General features: G+C 45.7%; 1 protein-coding gene across 3 annotated transcripts in view; it reads right to left on the minus strand.

Moving 5' to 3' along the window:
* Positions 1-1,453: 1,453 nt before the first annotated feature.
* The window catches only part of LOC147034769 (uncharacterized), a 101,965-nt gene continuing 77,366 nt past the window's right edge, over positions 1,454-26,052 (minus strand). For 2 of the 3 annotated variants that reach the window (XM_085888587.1, XM_085888580.1), the window contains exons 8-12: positions 23,226-23,436; positions 16,348-16,435; positions 16,051-16,181; positions 15,546-15,687; positions 1,454-5,408 (exon numbers count right to left, since the gene is read on the minus strand). In XM_085888587.1, coding sequence (XP_085744713.1) covers positions 5,094-5,408; positions 15,546-15,687; positions 16,051-16,181; positions 16,348-16,435; positions 23,226-23,436 — 887 coding nt within the window. In that variant the 3' untranslated portion in view covers positions 1,454-5,093. Of the gene's footprint in view, positions 5,409-15,545; positions 15,688-16,050; positions 16,182-16,347; positions 16,436-23,225; positions 23,437-26,052 lie in introns of those variants that run through there. The other variant, XR_015060139.1, reaches the window with a different exon arrangement.

The raw sequence follows: 26,052 nt of genomic DNA on the forward strand, positions 1-26,052 counted from the left end.
CCTGCATGTTGTTTAAGGTTTATCTCGCTAGAGTTCCCTTCGAAACCCGTAATCCGTAGCTCCCTAGTTAAGAACGGGTAATAGATTAATTATAACATTGTCGTGAATGCTTTGCTTGTGTTGTGTTTCCCCGATGTGTCCCCAATAAATCTAGCTGATTCGTATGAAGTTGCCGCTTTGAATTAATTAGTGCCGCGCCGAGGAACAATCCGCTCGATTTGGATATAAAAACCAAAATGGTTACAGACTGGCAGAATTTGCTCGGTCTCTGACAAAACCAGTCTGTAACGGGGATCTATTCCCCCAACTGGTAAAGTCCAGGGGTACGTTGGTATCGCGATTCGAGGTACGTGACCCGAGGCCTGTGCCAAACCAGCCGGCGTTATAACCCCGGAGACGGCGGTGGTGAAGTGACGCCGAATACGTAACATTTGGCTGTCGAGAGTAGGGTGTGAAAACCCAAACTGGTTACGGACAGTGATTGACGCACTCATCCGAATTCCCCCCACCGCTGAATCCTCAACAATATGTTATATGCTTAATGACCAAGCGCGCACGCACCAGAGTTATTCAAAAGAGGAATTCAAGTGGAAAATTAGCGAAATTCAATTCAAAAATATATCAAGCCAAAGGGCACACAAAATGTCAGTTTATGATTTTCACAGCTCGAACCAACAGGGCAGAACTCCAAACACGAGGTCAATGGACTTTTTTTTCTTTACCTCTGCCAGCGAAGGTGAAGGTGGTTATGTTTTCACCCCTCTCTGTGTTTGTGTGCAGGATCTCAAAAAGTTGTGGACGGATCTGGATGAAATTTTGTGGACAGGTTCGGTGTGTGACAAGGACGAACTGATTAGATTTTGGTGAAGATCCGGATCTGGATCCGACTACTAGAATTTTTAAAAGCGATTCTTTACCATTGATTGATAGGGGAAAAAAAATCATCTACATAGCAAGATATCTCAAAAAGTTGTGGGCGGATTCGGACGAAACTTGTTGGACACGTTTGGTGTGTGACAAGGAAGACATGATTAGAGTTTTGTGAAGATCCGGATCTGGATTTGGACCCGAGAATTATTTAATTTTAAAAAGTGATTCTTCACCGTTGAGAGATAGGGCCAAAAACGATATATAGCAAGATATTTCAAAAATGTATTGGGCCCGATATGTTCTCATGGATCAGGCCTTGTGTGGAGGAGGTATGCGCTCTACCGAGTGCCCTTCCAGTTGTTAATGTAAAACAGGAATTTAGTTCAGCCTCTTATCGATTATTCTTTGGATATACACGAGACGCAACACATGACTATTAGACAAGACAAACACAGCCACTGGGCTTGATGGAAGTGTCACTCGTTTTCTATGTATCTTTGTCAATGTGACAGATGGTATAATGAAAACAGATTGCATTTACATGTTACTTTGCAGCTGAAAAACAACATCGATGAAACAGCTCTGGAATTCCAATTTTTATTTACCAGGTATCTTTCATTCTTTCCATCCAATCAGTTTATACATCAGGGATGCCCATTTAACTGGAATCTGTAAAGGAAATAATTTACACTTGACTTAAATGGAGTAGTGTGTACAAATTATGACTACAGTCACATGCTGTTAAGTCTGCAAAATAGCATTAAAGCATTTTCTCAAACATTTACATTTTGGGAAAAACAAGTGAATTTTCCATTCAAGTTAATAAGGCCGGTTTATTTATTTTTAGCCCATAAATTACAACTGATAAAAGTTAGATGAACTATTAAAAGGATATATATCATAATAAAAATAAAATAAAATGAAAGAAATTCACATTAGTTTGCAGAACAAAAATAAATACAATCAATTTTGATTTTTCTGCAAGAAGGAAACAAGTGCAGAGTGCGAATGAAACACCAAATTATTTTAAAATGTCGGTTTATGGAAACCAGTATGCTGTTTCAAGTAAAACACAAAAAGTGAATTCTGGGATGGAACCTGCAACGTTAAGTTTCACAACATACACATTTATTTTATACCGCATTCCCACATTCACAAACTTTTTTTTGTTTTTTAACCCCAAAAAGTTTCCCTCCAACTCCTGTCCAACAAAAAAAATGCTTTGACAGACATAAGTGAAGGGAGTTATGGATGTGTATTTACTTGCAGTTATCAATGCTTCGCTAACGGAGAGAAAGTACATGATAGCATGCTCGGCAAGTTGTGCTTCGAGTAACCGCTTGTTCGGCCAGCTATCCACTCCTCGTGAGTCGGAATCAATTATAGTCAAGAATATCATATTATAGTGTTCCATACATCTCAAAAGGCACTTTAAGGCTACTTGGTGTACTGTGTTCTCAAAAGCAGGCATGTTGCTACCAACATTTGGCAAACAGTAATTACAAAGGAATTCGTAAATGGAGAAGATAAATCATACACAACAAATATTGCTGAATCATATTGTATATGTTAGATGAGATATGAAACTGTGATTAAAAGGCTGCTTTTCAGAACAGAAGTAGATTTGCATATTCCATATCACTGTGAAGAAATATGGCAGTAATCTGGAAAACTAAACCAAAATACATGCAGACAATTAATGCTACAACATTTTGGGGAACATTTCTAAAGATGATAGAAATAGAGACCATTAATTTTATTATGTATTGGATAGGAGCAAACTTATTGGTGGTTTCATGTTCCTTCTCACTCCTTTCTATGGCATGTGACCAAAAGATAGTTGCAAAGAAAATAAATATACCATCAGAGATGGGGAATCCCCCGCCATTGAATGAAAAAGGTCATACATATTCCAGACAATGACGGAGGTGAATTGGAAACAAGACACCATTTGGTCATCATCTCGAAAAAGTTTCCCAGGGGTGAGGAACGTAGCAACCAAAAATAATTGAAATCAGATAAGCGGTTTTCCATTTATTACAAAAAACATTTTTTTCAAGATGGCCACCCCAGTCGGCCATCTTGGATCCGGCCATGCCCAAAATCAATAGGGTTCTTCCTTTTCAGGTGGTACATGTGTGACCCAAATTTCAAATCGATATGGTGAACAGTTTATGAGTTATCGCACTCACAGCTATAAATGTTGACGCCTGGACCGACGGACAGCCGGACGACCTGGGTGACAACAATATCCCCCTTCCGCCACGCGGTGGGGGATAATAAAACTGAGCTCTGTGCTAAAATAGAGAGCTTGAAGAAGTGCAATTCTTGGTTGGCTGTAATTTTTTCTTCTTTGAATAATGGATCCCAAGTGCCCCAACTTGAACAACCCAATGAATAAACCTGCAATCCAAGTACATAAAGTTGACATGATCCACCCTCAATGTGGTAGAATTGGTATTACCCATGTTGAATGCTTATCAGGAAGGCAATTAGAGCTATCAGGATAGCCTAAAGTTATGCACTCGCTTTTGATCTATCTAGCCTAGGTTTTCTATAAACTGTCATCCAGGTTTTTCGCAGGCAGGGTAATTCATCAATGTGTGTGCCATCCTGGACGGACGTTAAACAGGGAGTCTCGTCTGTCGGCATTAGTTGGTGGGCGTTAAAGATCCAATGGTGTCCTTTGTGAAGAGTTAAAAGATCCCATCACCGACATCACGAACAAATTAATAATTCCTGCTCTAACCTACAAGGGGCACACATCAGCAGTATAGCCACGCACCCATTGATGATGCAACCAGCAGCCACAGGCTACACACTAAACTAGTGAAAAGGAAGGCAATTGGGGATGTGAAGCCAAGCTGTTCTTTAACGCTTCAACCCACACAGCAAGGAAGAAGGAAAAGGGAGGAGGGGACGAGGTTTGTGGTCACCTGTCCCAGAAATGAGTTGACATTGTTATTAGAGCTCCATGAATTTCATTGTTCTGTCTGACTGGGCTCCATGAATTTCATTGTTCTGTCTGACTGGGCTGTAGATAATCAGATGTATATTTTAGTCTGAAGTATGTCACTTCAGAAAAAGCAAGCGATTCAATTCAAAACAGAAAGTGGAAAAAATTGACCTAAATAGTTTATTTACTGTCGGTCTTCGTGTCATGTTTCGACTACTTTGTCCTAACATTTATGGTTTTTCATGTGGGTTGGTAAATTAATACATTGCTCAAAAAGGTTTTCTTTGAATAAATACTTTCCCCATTAAATTGAGTTGAAAAAGATTTTTTTTTTAACTCTTGTAATTGCTTTCCCTTATTGTTGTGCGAAAATACTTTGTTTGGCCTACATTTTAACAATTGCTGAGACGACAGGCAAAGTATAGTTTGGAACTTGCCATATTTACTTACATAATAAAGATATGGCCCCAGAAAAGGTGTGTACAGAATAAATTGGTGCTGGAAAATGATTGGATCATATAAATAAAGAATGTTACAGACTTGCAAGTAAGTGATGGGAAGATTCATTTTGCAAAGGCAGGTGGGTGAATGATCACATATTAAAAACTGCAAAAAACGATTTTCCCAAATTCTTCCTGAGTATAGTGGAGCCCAGGTCACAAGTAAAATTCATTTGTAGTTACGGTGTAGGCAGTAAACCAAAAGTGTGAACGTTATCACGTTAGTACCGCTTGTATTACATCACGTCCAACCGCTTGCAGGCTCTCTTTAGCATTGAACTGTTTCTAAAGTCGTTGCTGGGCTGGCAGGATGGCCTAGAGGTATGTACACTCGCCTCGAAGCTGTCTCACCTGGGACCGAATCCCGACCCAGCTATAAACTGTCATCCCGATGTTTCACAGGCAAGGTGATTCATCAATATTTGTGCTGTCCCTTGGATAGACGTTAAACTGGGTGTTCCATCTCCCAGACGCTAAATATCCCATGGTGTCTTTCGTGAAGAAGAAGTGAGCTATCGCCAGCACCATGAACAAATTCAAAATTCCTGCTGGGAAGCACCCAGCATAACCCTTGCCAAGAAACTGCTTCAACAGCACTCATGCTCTGTAGCAGAGTATGGTGCATCAGAATCAGAGAAAGCCGTTGCTATGATCATACAAAATACTTTGTCAAACTCAATTGTTTGTCAAGAGAAAACAAACGGGACTACAAATTGATGCTGGCACGAAGCAAACCGAGGCCAATTGCAACTGCGATGCACTTAAAATCAAATTAGTCTGATATTACCTTGCGAAGTTTCTAATAAATTATTTGGAGTTGCTTGCTCTTCAGACGTTGAGTTGTTGTGCAACACATCCAGCTGAAACTCTGCTGACTGAAGGGATTCCTCCAAATGCCGTTGTGTGATGAGCACCGAAGCCTTGAGGCCAATGAGATGATGATAGTCTTTGAGTTGAGAAGGACTCAATGAGCTAGCTAACAAGCCTGCCATGGTAGTCTCTCGTATCTTCAGGTCACGTTGAAGTTCACGTGCATCCTCCAGTTTTCCCTGAAGGTCCAGCTGCTTGCGTGACATTCCTTGCTACAGGGAAGACACGGACATGACGGAAAACAGGAACAGGCGTGTCAAAATGAGGCCGACAACGGCCCTATCTTAGATTTCTTGCAGATGTAATGGAGGTTAACATAATGTTACATAAAATCAAAATCTAAACAAAGGTTTAAATGATTTGCTTGTAATTTCAAGAACCTTAAGGCCCGGTCACACCTTGACGTTTTAGCCAGCGATGGCAACGTATTAAAATGTATGTAAAACGCTGGCTTACGTTGAACTTTTGATGTTTTTTTTAAAGATTCGGACGTATTCATAGCGACTTGGTCTTATGTATAACGCATTGGTAACGGACACAGAATGTTTCGTTGTGTTATAGATAACTTATACCAACGAATGCTGAACCTGTTGTCGGCCTACACAACCGATGCCCAACGATAGTCTAACTTAGGCATAGCGCGTTGCACGCATCGCCGACGATGTCGTGACGTAGCCTATTAAAAGGCTGACGCACAACGATTCGAATCATAACTGCCGTAGAAATGGAAGTGTCAACATCGCGGTCACACCTTGGCGATCTTGCCAGCGTATGCCGACCTAAGAAAAATGTGTCTAAAACGTTGGGGCACATCAAATACGGTATGAGTAAGTTTGGTATACGTGAGTAGAATGCTAAAGTACGCTATCATACGTCGTAATAAGTAGAGTACGTCAAGAAATTTTAAACATGTTCAAAATTTTACGACGTACTCGGCGTATGACACGTTCCGCATGCGATGGGGATAAGTTGTACACACGATATGCGGACGCTTACACACGTCCACAAAGGCTACTTATAAGCTACTCATAAATCGAAACACGTCGCGGGAATGTCTTTTTTACGCGAAACTTATTTCTAACTTATGTTTGACGTGCTTTGAACCAATTCTTTACGTAGTCCCAACACACATCGACGTATGTAGACGTATTCCAATGACGTCTTCCGGTCGACAAAAAAAAAAAAAATTAACGTGTTTCTAGCTTACAACTGCCATATAAAGACGTGTTCCCAGCGGTTTTGGGAATTGGTATATAAAAATGCTGCTCATAAAAGGGGAACCCAACAGTGTTTTCGAGTCCTTTTTGAGTCGATGTCCATGTCAGCAGTAACAGTATCAGTATCAGTATTAGTATTAGTAGTAGTTTGTTCATGTTGGCAGTAGTAGGTGAGTGTGAGGGGGAGGGTGTGGGTTATGATGGATCGTCCTTGCGTCCGCGTGTCCACGGGTAGGAGACATCTTTTCACCATTGTTCGAAGTTCTTCGCGGCTAAATTTTTATGAGGCTTTTTCAACAATGAGCTATAGCTTGTTTTTACTATTTAGGTCTATTCATAATGGGTTGGACAAATGCACAATGAACTAATAATGTGCATAGAGCGCTTTGATTACTTATAGATACGATATACCAACGAATAATTATCGTGAAGCCGGCGTTCACAAACTATACCCAACGATAGCCTAACTTATCCATATCGTGCGGCAGTTTATCTTTGCCGGTGACGTTGGGTTTGCTATTCATCGGCTGCCACTCAACGATTTAAATGGCTGCATCTCCAGTATTGAAAGTAGACGCTTGCGCTCAACAATTGGATTTTTTTTTACACTCAACGACTTTTAAACGGTACCACTCAACTATTTTCATTGTTTACAATGAACGATTTAAATTGCTGTCACTCGCCTTTGTTTTTTGACGCTGGGGTTTGGAAATTTTAATCGTTTCTTCTGAACGTGTTAAAACGCTCAAACTCGACTATTTTAAATAGACGCTGCCGATGGACAATTGGAATCATAGCCAAGCTAGACATCGAAGTGTGAACATCCTCGTCATGCCGAAGCAAAGTTTGAAGAATGCTGCAAATAAGTGTCCTGGCCGTGGCCGTGGATGCTGACGCAAGGACGATCCATTATACCGACGTCTTTCAGCCTATGAGTAACTTAAAAGTAACGTCTGTCGATGTGTGGCAACGATCGCGCAACGTGCCAACAACACGTTAATCATAGGTTAGAAATAAGTTTCGGGTACGCTAAACATTACCTCGGCGTGTCTCAACTTATGATTAACTTACAAGTAGCATGTGTTGACGTCTGTCAACGATCGCAGACCGTGCATACAACTTATGGCCAGCGTAGCGGAACGTGTGAGTCATACGCCGGCATACGTCGTGAAATTTCAAGCATGAAAAAATTTGAGGACAACCAAAAAGTACAACGTTTAAAGCCAACGTACAACGACGTATGACAGTGTTTTTCAGCATGCTCTCAATGTTATCAAAACTTACCCATAACGTATGCAACGTGTGCTAGCGTTTTAGAAAAAAAATTCAAAAATCGGCATACGTTGGCTAAAACGTCAAGGTGTGACCGGGCCTTTAGTTAGGGTAACTTGGTTAAGATAAAAGTACAAAACCATCTCCAGCTATTCCAGTAATTAATTTACCAGTATTGTTTCTGGATAAATGTACATAAATTCTGGTGATCACATACATTGCTGGTGTTCTAACAATTTGGCCACAAGTGAAAATTTTAAGGAAGCTTTGCCAGAAATCCAAGCTGCTTCAAGTAAATGCTATTCATAGGGATCTTTACCCCATGTACGCAGTGCAAAGCCAGATTAAGCAATTGGTTCACTCTGTCTGGCAAGCATTAGTCTTTGATCAAGGAACTACTTGATTTAAATTGAATTTTATATTTTGAACACTGTAGAACACGAACATGCAGTTTAACAGTACTTTGGCTCTGAATTTAGCAAATTGTATGGAGCGCATGCACACCCGTGGTGAAGCAATTGCTTCAGTCTGTCTGTCCGGCAGTCAAACAAAATTGAAAATTTATTCCAAACAAAAAATTTACTGTTTTCGGGACGTCATAAAGGACAAATAACAGGCACAAACAACTAATTTAAAGTGTTAAATAAGGTGGTGCAAAAGAGGGTGCATCAGTGGTGGTAAACTTCTGATTAAATATTTTTTTGTACAACCCTTAAAACTTTTATTTCATCTCAAATGAAATATATATATATATATATATATATATATATATTGAAACGCAAAAGAAACTTACCACCTTTTAAACCTTCAAATATCAACAATAACACTGCGTGTAGTAAATGTCTGAACTTATTTGTGGACAATAGTGTCCTCACTGTCAAACAAAACGGTCACAGATGATCACTTGAACCTTCAATGGTCACTTCATAGCACAGCTGTTGAACAGCCGTTTTGACTGTCAGTGATTAGCCAAGGGGTACGGGATGATTTTAATGAGCTGCACGTGATGTCTTGATATTGGCTTTAAAAAGGCCAGTGCAAAATGGGCATTTCAATCAACATGCCACGATTGTCAAGGGATCAACGGCAGTGTGCCTTGGGCATACTGCAAGGCGGAGTGAGTTACCGTGAGGTGGCACGTCGCCTTGGCTGTTCACACCAGACGATATTGGCCCTGGTGGACAGAGACACCCTCCACAACTCTGCAGATGACAGACCTCGATCAGGGAGGCCAAGAGTCACCACTGCAAGGCAGGACAGGCAGATGGTCCTTAGTCAGATGGCTTCAGACATTGAGGACTGAGTGGGACAGAATCCAGCAGCAATCCATCCAAAGACTGGTAGGCAGTATGTGCTGACGATGTACTGCCTGTATCCAAAACAATGGTGGCCACACACGCTATTGAAAGGGGACTGGCATTGCACCCTGTGCTGTTCTGTACTGTAGAACAAACTTATGAGATGGTGTATCTTGGTCAAAAACTTGACATGTCATCAATAAAATGCCAATGTTTCAATTAGCAATTGTTGGTTTGTTTTATTTTGAACTGTTACAATTTTATTACATTTCAAACAAGTGGTAAGTTTCTTTTGCGTTTCAATATGTATGTATATATATATATATATATATATATATATATATATATATATATATATATATATATATATATATATATATATATATATATGAACAATGAAGAACACAAATCACCCTGTTTGCACTTTTAAAAACTCTCAGTTTAGCAGTACTTGGACAAAATGGTATACCATCTCGACGAAACAAATTTGCCATGTGCTCCGAGTGTGGACAAACAGCAGGATTCAGACAAAATGGCGGCACCTCGTGATGCAACGACAGAGCTAACTTCGTCAAAATGATCTGTTTGTTTAAATGAATCCTTTTCTCAAAGATTGTTCCAAAATCGTCAGTTTCTCCGACAAGAGTTGGCAGTTCAGCTCTGGACTGCTCTGTTTGACCGCCATCGCACCTGTTATTCAAAGATCACGAACAAAGCCAGTATAGATCGTGCTCAGAAAAGCAAGGCAAAGGTTGAACAAGATGGCGTGAGGTAAGGTGTTCCATAAACGAAATAAAGAAGATTGTGCTCAGAAACGCAAAGCAAGAGTTGAAAAAGACCCTTCCCACGTCCTATTTTTCAAGATGGCATGGGGTTCTATGAACTAAAGAAAGAATATGCCCTTCTCCACAAATCCCACTCCCAAACACAAGACGAGAACCACTCCCCTCACGTTTACCTCCTCCCAAACCCATTGCCCCACTGCACTTCTCCGTTTCCCACCCTCCTCTTCGCAATCACCCCCTTACCAGAGTGTTTCGCAACATTTGATGAGGCGTCGCTCTCCCCACTCCTGCCCTTTTCTCGCTCTTCCCCTCCTTCCTAGCTCCCCCTATACCCTTCTGCACCCCCTCACTCCTCTCTCTCTCTCCCTCCCTCTTTCCCCCCTCCCCCCTCAATATCACCATCAGCGAAGTGACTGGTTGTATCTACTCGATAAGTAATAATACCATGCATTCATTTTGTATGCAGTCTGGAGCTCTGCCAATTACGTAGTGCCCCATGTAGGGTTATGGCAGAATGTGCATATACTAGCAAATACAACCCGTCACTTCGCTGATAGGCCTATTAGGGGGGGGGGCAAGAGGGAGAGGAGTATAAAGAGGGAGAGGGGTCAAGAGAGGGGGAGGGAGAGGGAGAGGAGTCAGAGAGAGGGAGAGGGAGAGGGGTCAGAGAGAGGTAGAAGGGTCGGAGAGGGAGAGAGAGAGCATTCGGGGTCAGAGAGAGGAAGAGGGAGAGAGTGAGAGAGGAGGAGGGAGAGGGGTCGGGATCGGAGAGAGGAAAAGGGAGAGGGGTCGGGGCTGGAGAGAGGGAGAGGGGTTGGGGCCGGAGAGAGTGAGAGGGAAAAGGAGAGGGGGTGGGGCGGAGAGAGTGAGAGGGAGGAGAGGGGTCGGGTCTGGAGAGAGTGAGGGAGAAGGAGAGGGGCCGGGGTCAGAGAGAGGGATAGGGAGAAGGAGAGGGGTCAGGGGTCAGGGGTCAGAGAGAGGGATAGGGAGAAGGAGAGGGGTTGGGAGTGGGGTCAGAGAGAGGGGTCGGAGAGAGGGGTCGGAGAGAGGGGTCGGAGAGAGGGGTCGGAGAGAGGGGTCGGAGAGAGGAGTCGGAGAGAGGAGTCGGAGAGAGGGGTCGGAGAGAGGGGTCGGAGAGAGGGGTCGGAGAGAGGGGTCGGAGAGAGGGGTCGGAGAGAGGGGTCGGAGAGAGGGGTCGGAGAGAGGGGTGGAGAGAGACGTCGAGAGAGAAGTGGAGAGAGGGGTCGGAGAGAGATGAGTCAGAGAGAGAGGGGTCGAGAGAAAAGTCGGAGAGAGGGGTCGGAGAGAGGGGTCGGAGAGAGGGGTCGGAGAGAGGGGTCGGAGAGAGGGGCCGGAGAGAGGGGTCGGAGAGAGGAGGCAGAGAGAGGAGGCGAGAGAGAAGTCGAAGAGAGGGGTCGAGAGAGAAGTCGGAGAGAGGGGGCGGAGAGAGGGGCCGAGAGAGAAGGCAGAGAGAGGGGTCGAGAGAGAAGTCGGAGAGAGGGGTCGAGAGAGAAGTCGGGGAGAGGGGTCGGAGAGAGGGGTCGAGAGAGAAGTCGGAGAGAGGGGTCGAGAGAGAAGTCGGAGAGAGGGGTCGAGAGAGAAGTCGGAGAGAGGGGTCGAGAGAGAAGTCGGAGAGAGGGGTCGAGAGAGAAGTCGGAGAGAGGGGTCGAGAGAGAAGTTGGGGAGAGTGGTCGAGAGAGAGGGGTCGAGAGAGGGGTCAGAGAGGGGTCAAGAGAGGGGTCAAGAGAGGGGTCAAGAGAGGAGTCCAGAGAGGGGTCGGAGTCGGAGAGAGGAGGGAGAGAGGGGTCAAGAGAGTGGTCGGGGTCGGAGAGAGAAGAGGGAAAGGGGTTGGGGTTGGGAGAGGCGTCGGAGAAGGGAGAGGGAGAGGCGTCGGAGAGGGAGAGGGAGAGGCGTCGGAGAGGGAGAGGGAGAGGCGTCGGAGAGGGAGAGGGAGAGGCGTCGGAGAGGGAGAGGGAGAGGCGTCGGAGAGGGAGAGGGAGAGGCGTCGGAGAGGGAGAGGGAGAGGCGTCGGAGAGGGAGAGGGAGAAGCGTCGGAGAGGGAGAGGGAGAAGCGTCGGAGAGGGAGAGGGAGAAGCGTCGGAGAGGGGGAGGGAGAAGCGTCGGAGAGGGAGAGGGAGAAGCGTCGGAGAGGGAGAGGGAGAAGCGTCGGAGAGGAAGAGGGAGAAGCGTCGGAGAGGGAGAGGGAGAAGCGTCGCAGAGGGAGAGGGAGAAGCGTCGCAGAGGGAGAGGGAGAAGCGTCGCAGAGGGAGAGGGAGAGGTGTCGGAGAGAGGAAGGGAGAGGTGTCGGAGAGGGAGGGGCGTCGGAGAGGGAGAGGAAGCGGAGTCGGAGAGGGAGAGGGAGAGGCGTCAAAGAGGGAGAGGGAGAGGCGTCGGAGAGCGAGAGGGACAAGCGTCGGAGAGGGAGAGGGAGAGGGAGAAGCGTCGCAGAGAGAGAGGGAGAGGCGTCGGAGAGGGAGAGGGAGAAGCGTCAGAGAGGGAGAGGGAGAGGGAGAAGGAGAAGCGTCGGAGAGGGAGAGGGAGAAGCGTCGCAGAGGGAGAGGGAGAAGCGTCGCAGAGGGAGAGGGAGAAGCGTCGCAGAGGGAGAGGGAGAAGCGTCGCAGAGGGAGAGGGAGAGGCGTCGCAGAGGGAGAGGGAGAAGCGTCGCAGAGGGAGAGGGAGAAGCGTCGCAGAGGGAGAGGGAGAAGCGACGCAGAGGGAGAGGGAGAGGTGTCGGAGAGAGGAAGGGAGAGGTGTCGGAGAGGGAGGGGCGTCGGAGAGGGAGAGGAAGCGGAGTCGGAGAGGGAGAGGGAGAGGCGTCAAAGAGGGAGAGGGAGAGGCGTCGGAGAGCGAGAGGGAGAGGCGTCGGAGAGGGAGAGGTAGAAGCGTCGCAGAGGGAGAGGGAGAAGCGTCGCAGAGGGAGAGGGAGAAGCGTCGCAGAGGGAGAGGGAGAAGCGTCGCAGAGGGAGAGGGAGAAGCGTCGCAGAGGGAGAGGGAGAGGCGTCGCAGAGGGAGAGGGAGAAGCGTCGCAGAGGGAGAGGGAGAACCGTCGCAGAGGGAGAGGGAGAAGCGTCGCAGAGGGAGAGGGAGAAGCGTCGGAGAGGGAGAGGGAGAGGCGTCGGAGAGGGAGAGGGAGAGGCGTCGGAGAGGGAGAGGGAGAGGCGTCGGAGAGGGAGAGGGAGAGGCGTCGGAGAGGGAGAGGGAGAGGCGTCTGAGAGGGAGAGGGAGAGACATCTGAGAGGGAGAGGGAGAGGCGTCTGAGAGGGAGAGGGAGAGGCGTCTGAGAGGGAGAGGGATAGGCGTCTGAGAGGGAGAGGGATAGGCGTCGGAGAGGGAGAGGGAGAGGGGTCAGGAGAGGGAAAAGGAGGAGAGGGGTCAGTGGTCGGAGAGAGGGAGAGGTGTCGGAGATGATAGGGAGAGGGGGCAGAGAGGGAGAGGGAGAGGCGTCGGAGAGGGAGAGGCATCAGAGAGGGAGAGGCATCAGAGAGGGAGAGGCATCAGAGAGGGAGAGGCATCAGAGAGGGAGAGGCATCAGAGAGGGAGAGGCGTCGGAGAGGGAGAGGCGTCGGAGAGGGAGAGGCGTCGGAGAGGGAGAGGCGTCGGAGAGGGAGAGGCGTCGGAGAGGGAGAGGGGTAGGAAAGGGAGAGAGGGGTAGGAAAGGGAGAGAGGGAGAGGGAGAGAGATAGGGAGGGGTATGGGAAGGAGAGTGGAGTGCTGAAGGCGGGGAGGGGGGGGCGGGATTACAGCAGATGTGACGCCCAGTTCAACATCCATCCAAGAAACGGCACACACATTGATGAATCACTCTGCCTGTGAAACACCGGGATGACCGTTTATAGCTTGGTTGGGATTCAAAACCAGACGAGACAGCTTAGAGCGAGCGTACGTAACTCTCGGCTATCCTGCCATGATGTTACCGAAACACTTCATTTTTTTTGTGTTAAACGTGGGTCCATTGCAGGCTAGTGGTTCCTGAACATTGTTCAAATCGATCGATATACAGTATTCAGTGACAGTGCAAATATTGTAGAGCGCTCACCAAGTGGTTTAAGCACTCCAACAAAATGGTTGATAAGAAACGGCTCGCTTGGCACGCAATAAGCAATCACCGAACAATCATATTAAGCACACACCTCCTTGAGATAGCCAAAATATAAAATATGTCTGAATTGGTCAAATGAACACGTTTTTGAGCAGTCGGACCTGCTGCCGAGTTCAATTCTGGAGCTTCTATTTTGTAATTCGGCTTAGTTAAAGAGAATTTCGAGGTTATGGCATATGCGGACATGAAATAAAGCCACAAACGCTGGTGTGTCCGGGCGTTTATAAGCATTGCAATATATCCAGCGATTCGTAGATATGATCAGGCATTAAATAATATGAGTGAGAAAAGTGGAAAAAAAAACCTATCATTAAGAAATCACTGCAGCCTGTTCCAAATCAAGGCATGGTTCAGCAGGACAATAAACATGGTGGCTTCAGCCCCCAGCAAGGTAACCCAGGATGCACCTTGAGAACGCATTGAGAGCAACCGAGCCAAGGATGTGCCTGATGAAGGATATAATTAAATAAGGGCATTCATTATCTTTGCCTCGTGTTGGCTTACTGGTTAGGTTGGTGGGCTTGGGATCCTCGGGCCCTGAGTTCAAATCCCGCTCAGCTGTTAAATTAATACCATGTGGGGTTAACTCGGCCTGTCAAACTTCCGAGGTTGGCAAAATGAGTGCCAGCTTGCTGGTATCCTGTGGCGGAGTGCGACCCGTCCAGGATTGCATCCAATAGCCAAGGAGACTGCCAAGGCAGCACCAACGCTCTGCACTGAGTGTGGTCCCCGAACCAGGGACAGCCCCACCCTCATTTTATCCCCGTGACCCCGGTGCCACAACAATATTAAACCAGAGAGTTGGCGTAAAAGCCACCCAATGCTCACCTGTTTATACATTTATCGTTTTTAAAAGACTAGTCCAATAATATTTTTTATAAAGCATTGCCATGAAGTCTGATCCAAATAATTTTAAAGCAATATATGTGTTTGTATATTGTAATCAGCAAAAAAATAGTGTGGTAGATAAAAACATTAGAAAGGAAATAATTTGCACCAAAAACTTTAACATTTTCACGCTCACGCTGACGCTCGCTATAGCTCTCTGTTCTTCGAACAGGCGAGCTAAAAAGGGGTTACCTTGTGTGGCTTTTCTTGGTTGATTTATGCAGTTTTCTTTGGCTAGAAGAGCATGGGGGTTCTTTTATTTATAATCCTAGCCACCTGGTGTAATTGATTAGGTAAGAGCTGATTGGTTATTTCCTCCAATTATGGGTGAGAGACGTGTTTGGGTCTTATTAGTTATGTTAACTGAAATTGGCGTTGCATGTGATACAAGCTTGGGAACCTTGGTGGTGCGTGTTTGTTGACATTGTTGCTGACAATTCAGCAAAAACTGATGAAACCAGTGCGATGGATGAGGGGTTTGCAGCATTGGGATTCTCATGTATGTACTTCTGATGAATGTCTAAAGCTGTAGATTAACCAGGGTAGGGGTCGAAACAGCAAAGGGCTAACCTAATAACTTTCAGTTACATAATTTTTTTCATTTGATAATAATTTCTTCTGCTTTGAAGAAAAACCTCTATTTCAGCTGTGCTTGTAACTGGGGGTGGGGTGGGGGGGGGGTAATCTTGCTTTTATGATGTTTACATGGGTATGGCAAAACAAGGCCAACTGTGTAAAACAAAAACAACACCGAGTCATAAAAGGGAACACATATTATAACTGAGTTTACCTTTTGACTTGGCTCAGTTGATTTTGGCAGACAGCTAATGGCACTTTCAACACGTGCCAAGCGTCCACATATGGAAAGCAGCAGGTTCACCACCATGTCAAGGTCTTTCATCAACTGCTTGTATTTCTCAAAGTCAGTCGACCTGAAGTGGTCAGGGAGATTATCAATGTTTTGGATGAGTTTGCAGCAAAGTAACATAATGCTGCACAAATGTATGTAAATTGTAGTGTTTTGTTTCATCAAATGGTACCAACAATTTAATAAAGAATGTGGAGGTTAGATATAGTAGAGGCAGCAGCACAGCTTAGTTGGCAATATGCTCACAACTGAGGAATGTCTACCGAGTTTGGAATGGAATAGAAACTACAACGCAACCCTCACCTCCAGTGTTCTTTTCCATCATTTTTTTTTGTTGCAAAACATTTTGGGCTGTTCGAGTTCTGCATACAAATGTAAGTGCATTGAACAAAATGTTTCTTGCATGGAATCTTGGTGAGAAACCTACCTACAGTTTTGATGTACTGCCTTTTCTAAAGTCTCCCCAAGCATGCATGCTTCAGTTGCTTGGGCTTGCAGCTGACTCTTGTGGCCTTGTAGGTGTTTCACATGTGTCGTCAGATTGGAGATAAGTTCTCTCTGCAAATGTGGTGAATAAATTTGCCTCTTAATCAAAATCTTAATCTAATTACTCAATTAAAATACATTATGTAATGCAAAGTATAAAGACAAAAACACATAAGTTAGTACGGTGACAAAAAAGAGCATAATTGCAGCAATTGCATTCTTGGATGTGCGACTGCACCTTTACAGATGTGAGGTTTTCAGTAGTTTCTTTGTTGGAATCATCCTGTGAAGCATGATCATTGGCAATTTTGTAGGACTGCATTATGCTGGAACACACCAGCAGTCATTCATCAGAAATTGTAAGCATTGGGCACATGGCATTATTTCCAAAGTTCATTCATTTGCAACAGTCATGTATTGACATAATTGATAATTTCTCTTATTTTCTCTCCATAAAACCTCTCCACAGATAGAGCAAAGGCTTTTCACATATCTATCTTACAAGTGGTGAATAGATGGATACATCGATTGAAGATTTCCAAGAAACCAATCTGACAAGGCTGGTAGGATAGCGCCCAGAGGTATACACACTCGCCAGCTGAGCTGTTTAGCCAGAGTTTGAATCTTGGCCCAGCTCTAAACTGTCACCCTGGTGTTTCATTGGCAGGACAATTCATCAATGTGTGTGGCATCCCTCGGATGGACGTTAAACTGGATATCCTCTCTGCTAATATTAATTGGTGGATGTTAAAAATCCCACGGTTTTCTTTGCGAAGAGTAGGTGGGTCATCGTCGATACCAAGGTTCAATTCCAAATTTCTGCTTCCTCAGTAGAGTACCCTGCATCAGAGTAGAGACCCATCCAGAATTGCAATCCGAGCCAAGAAACTGCTTTGGCTTGACCGACGCTCTGTGTAGAACATGTTGTACGAGTGCAGGTATGAATAATCTAACAGCATCAACTAATTTCTTCTATTTTTTCCAGGGTCTACGGATCATGAAAGATCTGACATAAGTCATGCACACACATGCAGAGATACCCAAAAACATAATACTCGACTTCTGACAAAACTGGAGACTTTGGGGGAAGTGACGTAACTTCTCGGGGCAGCCTGCGTACCAGCAACGCCGTTTTGTGACGTCGTTTACCTCTCGGTTGGCAGGGAAATTCGGGTGAACTCACAGCCCCCCCCCCCAATCCCCATGGAATAACTCATGTAATATGTGGGAAAATTACGTGCCCAGACCAGGAATCAAACCCAGGTCCTCTGGTGAACCATATAAGTGCTCTGCCATATGAGCTATTTGGGTGACCTACAGGTTAAACAAACAATTCTCCCACATAGATGCCATTCTTTCGTGGACAGATAGTTCAGCCGGCAGAGCACTGGTCCAGTTCACCAGAGGACCTGGGTTAGATTCCTGGTCTGGGCACGTAATTTTCCCACATATAGATATTATGTTTATGTTTGTTTGCCTGTTCATTTATAATTGTATTACTACGCCCACCCCCCCCTGTGGTGAGTAATAGCGGTCATGGAATAGTTTCCCCATGGGGGGGGGGGAATCCCTCTTGTGGACAGGCCGTTGCTGTTCCTATGGTTGGCAGTGAGTGTCCCGGAAAGAGAGTGGCACCTGTATATATGGGAGAAGTGTGTGCTTAGCCTGTGGGTGACCCAGATAGCAGAGCACTGGTTTGGTTCACCAGAGTATCTGGGTTCGATTCCTGGTGTGTGTGTGTGAGTGTGAGTGTGAGTGTGAGTGTGAGTGTGAGTGTGAGTGTGTGTGTGTGTGTGTGTGTGTGTGTGTGTGTGTGAGTGTGTGTGTGTGTGTGTGTGTGTGTGTGTGTGTGTGTGTGTGTGTGTGATTTTCCAACATATACATATTATGTTTGTTTGCCTGCTTATTTATAATTACATATATGAAAAACAGAGACTCACTCACACCTCTCACACCTCTCACCTGTGAATGTAGGGCATAACCAATTAGCTTTCACCGAATCAATTAAACCCAGGTGGCAAGGATTACATTCATAAAGACTCCTCCCAAGCTCTTCTTGCCAAAGAAAGCTGCATAAAGCAACCATGAAAGGCAATACAAGGTAACGTCGTTTACCTCAAAGGGCATTGCAGCCCTTTGCTGTTTCAAACCCTTCCCAGAGTTCCTCAAGAGCTGCAAAGCCATTCACAAATCGTACACACGTAAGAATCCCAATGCTACACACCCCCTTAGCTACCGGACCGGTTTAATCGCTTAATGACGAATCGTCTGGTGTTGGCTTAGTGGTTAGGGTGGCGGCTTGAGATCTTAGGGTCCCGAGTTCAAGCCCCGTTGGCCGCTGAATTAATATACACCAGAAGGTTGACTCAGCCTGTCATTCTTCCGAGGTCGGCAAAATGAGTACCAATGTACTGGGAAGGGGGACACTACATCAGCGGCATTGCCGCATCCCAACCAATGATGCAACCAGCAGCCACAGGCTGCACTCGATAGAGAGAGGCAAATCGTTAGCGACAGCGCAGACAGCAATGCATACCAATGAGGCTCCCAAGCATGTACCATGTGCAAATGTCGAAAGCAGTCAATATATAAATAATAAAGAAAGACCCACCCACATCTCTCACCTGTGAATGGAGGGAATAATCAATCAGCTCTCACCTAATCAATTAAACGCAGGTGGCAAGGAGCCTCATTCGTATGCATTGCTGTCTGCGCTGTCACTGACCATTTGCCAAAAAGCGATGAAACCGGTCTGGAAGCTGAGGGGGTGTGTTGCATTGGGATATTCATGTGTGTACTATTCGTGAATGTCTTTACAGCTGTGGAAGAACTTTGGGAAGGGTTTGAAACGGCCGAATTTACCTCGGTAGGCTTTCTTGGTTGCGTCATGTGGCTTCTTTGGCTGGAAGAGCTTGGGAGGAGTCGATTTATTTGTATAATCCCAGAGAAATGCGTGATTTTTCTTCTTTGTAATGCCTTGAAGAAACTTTGATACATCACAGGTGATGAAGGTTGTGGTCAAGTTTCATCGAAATTTGTGGAGTTTCCGAGAAGAAAGCAAATCCCTAATTTTTTTTGAGGGGGGGGGCGGGGGAACTCCCTTCTCCTGTAAACCATCTTAGGGCCCAATTTTTAAAATGCAATGAACAAACTTAGGTACGGGTGATAAAAGTTGTGGTGAAGTTTCATCAAAATAATCAAAAATAAAAATAAAAACGGAACTACGTTCTGGGTGAGCTAAAAATTAGATCATCATCAGAGAGCAGCGTATATTTTTGCAATCATTCTCGTTCACAGTTTAGACAGAGGTAAAGAAGGAAGAAGAATATTACACAACTGTGACGATACAAACAGGAAAGTCAGGTCAGGTTAGGTCAGGTATGGGAGCTTGCGCCAGAGCACGCGTTGCTGCATCCACTTTCCGCCGGTACTCCAGGGGCCTCCGTCTGGCCATCCCCCAGGCAGATGCCTGGCCCATACCCATCTCCTTGAGATGCTGATCAACCTGCTGCAACCACGAGACACGCGGTTGGCATATTGGCCTCCTTCACTCACGAGGCTCCCTCGCTGAGAGAATCTGGTGAGCAGGATCAGCGTCAGGAAAACGAGCCACATGTCCATACAGCCACAGCTGACGCTCACGAATTATGTAAGTAACAAATCTCATTTGAGTCTCTCTCAGCAACCACTCGTTGGACACAAAGTACGACCAACGATAGCCAAGGATTCTCCGAAGAGAGAAGGAAACCAAAGGAATTAAGTCTCCATCTTAGATCCCTGGTTCGAGTCAAAGTCTCACATCCATAGAGCAAGACTGGAAGCAACAAGGATCTGAAGACTTGGACTTTCGTCCTCCCGCACAGGTACCGGCAGCGCCACACTCCATGATCCAGTGAATCCATTCCAGCAGAGACATGAATGTCACTGCCAAGCGAAGTGAATCTCTCCGTGACCGCAACATCCTCGCCAAAAACAGGTACAGACAGGATAGCAGGATCCAAGATGTCATTGAAAGCCTGGATCTTAGTTTTGACCCAAGAAATGCATAACCCCAGTGACTCCGACTCCTCATTCAGCATCTTGGGGGCCCCCAAAAGGATATCCAATCTGCAAAATCAAGGTCAGAGATCTTGACATTCCCAAACGATGCAGGGCAACTTAATCTCTCCGACATCATCAACAGAATCTCGTCCATACAAGTGCTGAAAAGTGAGGGGGCCAGTTTACACCCCTGACGAACTCCAGTAACAACTGGAAATAAGTCAGAGATGGTATCAGCACATTTCACATCACTCTCAGTACCAGAGTATCGTTCAGACATCAGATTGATCAGTTTTGGTGGCACCCCACGAAGACCAAGAATCATCCAGAAGGCATCCCGATTCACTGAATCAAATGCTTTGCAGAGACAAACATAGGCTGCAAGCAGCCCCTGCCATAACTCTCGTCTGTGTTTGGTGAGGACCCGAAGAGCAAGGATACGGTCAATCGTTGACCTTTTTGGTGTAAAGCCTGACTGCTCTGGACGCTGGTGCTCAAGCAGAGAGTGGCGAACCCTATCAAGAATTATCCGAGCAAAGACCTGGCCCAGCACTGAGAGCAGCGTCACCCCTCGGTAGTTGTAGTTTTGGCGATCACCCTTCCCTTTCCAGAGAGGGACAACAAGGCCCCTCTTCCAGTCAGTTGGGATGGCGCCTGTGTTCCAGGCAGAGCTCACAACTGCATGCAATGACATGAGTACAGCGTTTCCCCCAGCTTTGAGAAGTTCAGCATAGATGAAACAGATCCCAGGACTTTTACCACATTTCAACCGGTTCACCGCAGCCTGTGTTTCCACAAACAAAGGTGGACCACAGTTGATTGGAGGGTCAGCAATCGGGATTGTAACACCCCTGACATCCAACTCGACAGCTGGTGGATCAGCCTGGTGCAGCCGCTCAAAGTAACTGGCCCAGCGGGCTTTCAATCCAGACTCCTCAGTCAAGAGACCCCACCCTCTGCTCTAACTGCAGTACCCCGAGGGACGGGCTTGGAGGAACACAATGCGCGAATTCCCCTGCAAGCAGGACAAGAATCACTTGGCCACAGGTGATGCTCTACCCCTCACAGATTCCTCGCACATATTCCTCCTTGTCCACCCTTAGCGCATGTACAGTTTTACACCTCAGCTCCCTGAACAGCTCAGCTCTGTCATTCAGCCTGGCCCTGCGACTCTGGTCAATGGTATCCAGTGTCCCTTGAGAGACAAAATTCTTCTTCGTCCGAGGTTAATTCAAAGACATCCTCCGGCACAATCAAGGACGGTGGTCTTGAAGGCACTCCACAACTCTTCAGGATCTCCCAAAGCACCCAGACCCCCCAAATATCCACTCAGCCTGTTCGTAAATTCCTCAGCTGCCCTCTCATCCTTGAGCTTGCCAACATCCAGCCTAGGCTGCGATGGTGCCATTCTCCTGGATTTAAGCAGCAACTTCAGAGATGCTACAAGCCAGTGGTCAGTATTGAGGAACTGAGCACTCCAGTGGACCCTGCAGTTCTGGATCATCCTCCAGCGACCATCAACGAGCACATGGTCAATCTCCTTTGCCACACCACCAGCATTGGAATACCAAGTCCAGTGATGAGCCTGTGGGCACTGAATCCTTGAACCAGCCACCCTATATCCATGACTTCTTGCAAAGTCAAGGAACTTAATGCTATTCTGGTTCAGAGTTCCAGACCCATGGGGACCAACGCATGTCGCCTAACCATCCCTATCAGTTCCAGTCGATGCACTGATATCCCCCAAGACTAGAAGAGTATCTCGTCTGGGGCATTGATCAACCACAGACTCGAGCGTGGCATAGAATGCGTCCTTCACGGTGAGATCACTCGCCTCAGTCGGAGCATATACAGAGACCAGGGAAATGACACCCAAGGAGTGACGAATCCTTCGTCTCATAATTCGCTCGTTGACAGGTGTTACCTAAATTATCATTGGAGTCAGCTTGTTGGACACAGCTGCAGCAACGCCTTGGGCATGGTAACCATCAGAGCCATTACCACACTATTTTAAAGCCTTTTTCCCTGAGCAGGGGTCAGCTTTTTGTGGGCTCCAATCATGGTACCCTTTGTTGTGGAAATGTTTTTTTACGGCCGGATTCCCTTCCTGACGCCAACCCTTTAGTCGTCTTTGACACGCAGGGATAATTACCAGTAGACTGGTGCTCATTTCGCCGACCTCGGAAGGATGACAGGCTGAGTCAACCCCCTGATGTTAATTCAGTGGAAAGCGGGGCTCTAACTCAGGACCCCGAGGATCCCAAGCCACCACCCTAACCACTAAGCCAACACTAGGCTATGGTAACCATGAGAGCAACCAGACCAATAGTAGGTGTAACCACCCGCCATGATCTCGCTGCAATCCGGTCTCCGAACCTCAGTGAGTGTTGCAATACCGATGTCCAAACGCTTGAGCTCAGATGATAACAGAGACAGGTGATTATCCTCTCTTAGGGAAAGAAAATTTCAGGCACCCACCCAAAGGAACAGCCTCACGTTAACCCAAGGAGACTGCCATCTGGTGGACGACACCTCAACACCACCCCGACACACACTACCGCAATCTGACCCGGGAAGGTTACCCCGTGGTTTCCCTCCTATCATCAAAGATTGGGGGCCCCAAAGGCTTTTCCCCAATCCCGTCATCTGGTGAGCTGCCCTGTGAAGGGCAGTTGCACAGGATTGTACAAAGAGCAAAACTATGGTTTTACCATGGCTTTTCCAGTGAATTCAACGTTATTAAATTATCTTGGAGAGTGAGATACTCATATCACACGTGAAAAGATTTTGCAAAGTCAAGTTGTTTACAGTGTTTGGGGAAACTACACATGAGTTGAAAATCAGAAAATTATGATTGTCCTTTTGAGAGATGGTCAGCAAGGGTTTATGAAAAGTACATAATGTACAACTTATTGGACTTTTTTTGAAGACATCAGGAAACTGGGCAAAAAGTTGCTGGGTAGTGTAGCAGACTTTGTTTGCTTAGATTTTCAGAAAACTTATGAGGTGTGGTCACTGGCTCAGGTAAAAGTTCAAAATATGGGGGCAGGCTATACATCAGTAAAATCTACTCACCTTCCCTTTGGAAGACTGTCCATGCTCAGAGAACAAAATTCATTGTAATCAGGAAAGATTTCTGCAGCCATTTCCAAAATTCCAATCATACTCTTCTCATTCTCTAGGAGCTCAGTGAAGGAGTCATCAGCAGCTGTCAACTTTATTAACAAATCCAACATGAAAACATCCTGTGCCGAATGATCACTCTGGCCTTGTATCAATTTATGTTCTGAAAGAAAACCAAGCAAAGCATACGCAAATTGATTTTTTACTAATGCATCCATGTTACTTTCCAATTCCAACACCTGAGTTTTTTTTTTAATGCATCCTGATCATCAAAAACACAAATAATAGGACTAAAAATGAATAAACAAGTTATTTTAAGAAGAAAGAACAGGAGAAGAGTGGGCCCTTGGCAAATCACAATAATGTCCAAGAAAGAGAAAGGAATAAGAATAAACCATAATGAATGGACTAGCATCACCTCGACCAGAGCAGCTGGATGCAGCACAGGCTGTACCTAATTCTGAAGGTAGTAAAAAAACCAGCTGAGATTTTACCGACAATCCAATAATGATGACTGATGAGGCAGTTCCAAAACAACCATGACTCTGAAGCTTTGCATCAAGCAACTTGGCTGGGTGTTGGTACCTCTCTCACCAGCCATGGCACTTCAAAAAAGGATTTCTGTGACTCCATCTGTGAACTTTCCAACCCAGTAGCAAATACTCCCTTTTGGACTTTGTAAGAACTAACTTTCCAGCAAATGTCTGCTCTTCCTCTGCCCCAATTGGTTCGTCTGATCATATGCTCGTGAGAATCAACATCTCTCTGGCTATTCTCAGAGAGCTGCCTCAACGCCGGCAAGTTGAGCATTTCACTCAAGCAGATTGACAAGGACTGCAAGCAGAAATCTCTCTCTGGGATTGGTCTCCCAATATATACTGCCCCTGATGTTAACTCAGCCTTGGAATTCTTCCACAGAAACCTGTTCTCTCTTATGCACAGATTCATCCCATCTCATCTTCAATTATCCTATCCTTTTCCCCACCCATGGTACACAGAATCTTGTGGTGAAGCAGTTCCTCTGAAACAACTTCCCTTCACTACATGGAAGGCTAATCCAACCAAAGGCAATCTCAGTGCATTCCAAAAATCTGCAACAAGTGTTGGAAAAGTCCTCAGGAGAGCTCGAAAACAACATCCGTCCAACCTAATGAATGAACTTTCAAACCAGTCTCCCTCCTCTAAAACCTGGTGGTGCCTTATAAAGTCTGTCTCGGGAGTATGCTCCCCTTCCATCCCTTCCCTTCCTTAAAATGGCACCACAGTTGACTCAGTTTGTGAGAAGGCTGAATGCCTGAATTGTTTTCGTTTCCAAATCTTGTGGCGCCAACCCCTCACTCTCGGTACCCATCCTTCCTTGTCGTACCCAACCTGCAACTGGACAGCTTCAGCTCACGTGTCCTAAAAACCTGCTCTGCTGCTCTTGCACATCCTGTCTCAGCCCTTTTCACCATGTCAAGTGCGAGGTTATCTTCCATCTGCTTGGAAATCAGCCAATATCACTGCATTACATTACAAGAAAAAGAGCACTCAGAGAATGCAAACCCTTGCCAGGACTTATTTTGAGTGGTCTATATTTTTTTAATAGCTTTTAGAGTAAATCCAATATTTCTGCCAAACCATGTGACCAATGGCATCATATGTGTGAACCTTTTGTTCCTCATAGACAGGCACACACATGTAAAGTTTCGTATTGATCTGTTCAGCCACTTCAGAGAAGATTTTTGAAGGTTTAAAAACAAAAAAAAAAAATATATATATATATGGCTGCCGAATCATGTGACCAACGACATCATGATATATATTTTTTTTCTGTGGACCATTTTATCCCTGGATGACCCTCAAAATTTTTCCTACTGATTGAATGTGGCGCTCTACATATGAAATTATGACATCACAACGAGGGCACCGATGATGTCATTAAAAAAAATCACATTCCCCATGAGGAGCACTTGCTATGTGCCAAGTTTCAATTTTTTCCTTGGTGTGGTTTCAGAGATACAGAGGTCCAAAGTTTTTCCGTTTTTCCAATATGGCTGCCACACCACGTGACTTGTGACATCATAATTATCTTTAAAACATTCTGCATGAGTTGTCCCACCGATAGTGAAAATTGTCTCAATCCGACAAGCAGTTGCGGAGAAAAACACGAAAGTTCTGTGCGGACAAACGAACAAACAGACAGACAGACAGACAGACAAACGGATGGACCCAAATGCAATACCCCTCTCAGAATCCTTCAGCGAGGGGGAAAAAGGTGCAAAAACCGATTCCCTTAACTGCAGAACTCTTAGCTTACTTCCAATCTTCAGCAAGGTCACGGAATCAATCATCACAGTTGATATGAAATCTTTCCTTTTCACCAACAACCTCATCTCAGATAAGGTCACTCCACCTTGGACATGCTGCTTCTACTCACCCAACAATCGATGGAGGCTGTCAATGTCATACATGAGATCAGGGCCATCTTTGGACAAATCTCAAACTTTTGATCCATTTTGGAATCATGATTTACCCTCCAAACTCTCTCCCTTGGCATCCAAGGTCACCTCCACACATGGCTCACTGATTTTTTTCTACTCTCCTAGCCAACATATGGCACTCAACAGAGTCCTTTAATTTCCTCTCCCTGTTAAGGCTGGAGTGCCCCAAGGCAATGTTATGGGCCCAGTACTATTCCTGATCTTCATCAATGATCTCTCTGACAATCTGAAAATCCTCTTTATTTGCTATCGACTCCACCTTCTGTCATGACATCACTTATTCTTCAGACAGGCAG

The sequence above is a fragment of the Eptatretus burgeri genome, chromosome 1 (genome assembly GCF_056783735.1).
Source record: "Eptatretus burgeri isolate ZD-2024b chromosome 1, Ebu_testis_v1, whole genome shotgun sequence".
Taxonomy (NCBI): Eukaryota; Metazoa; Chordata; class Myxini; order Myxiniformes; family Myxinidae; genus Eptatretus; species Eptatretus burgeri.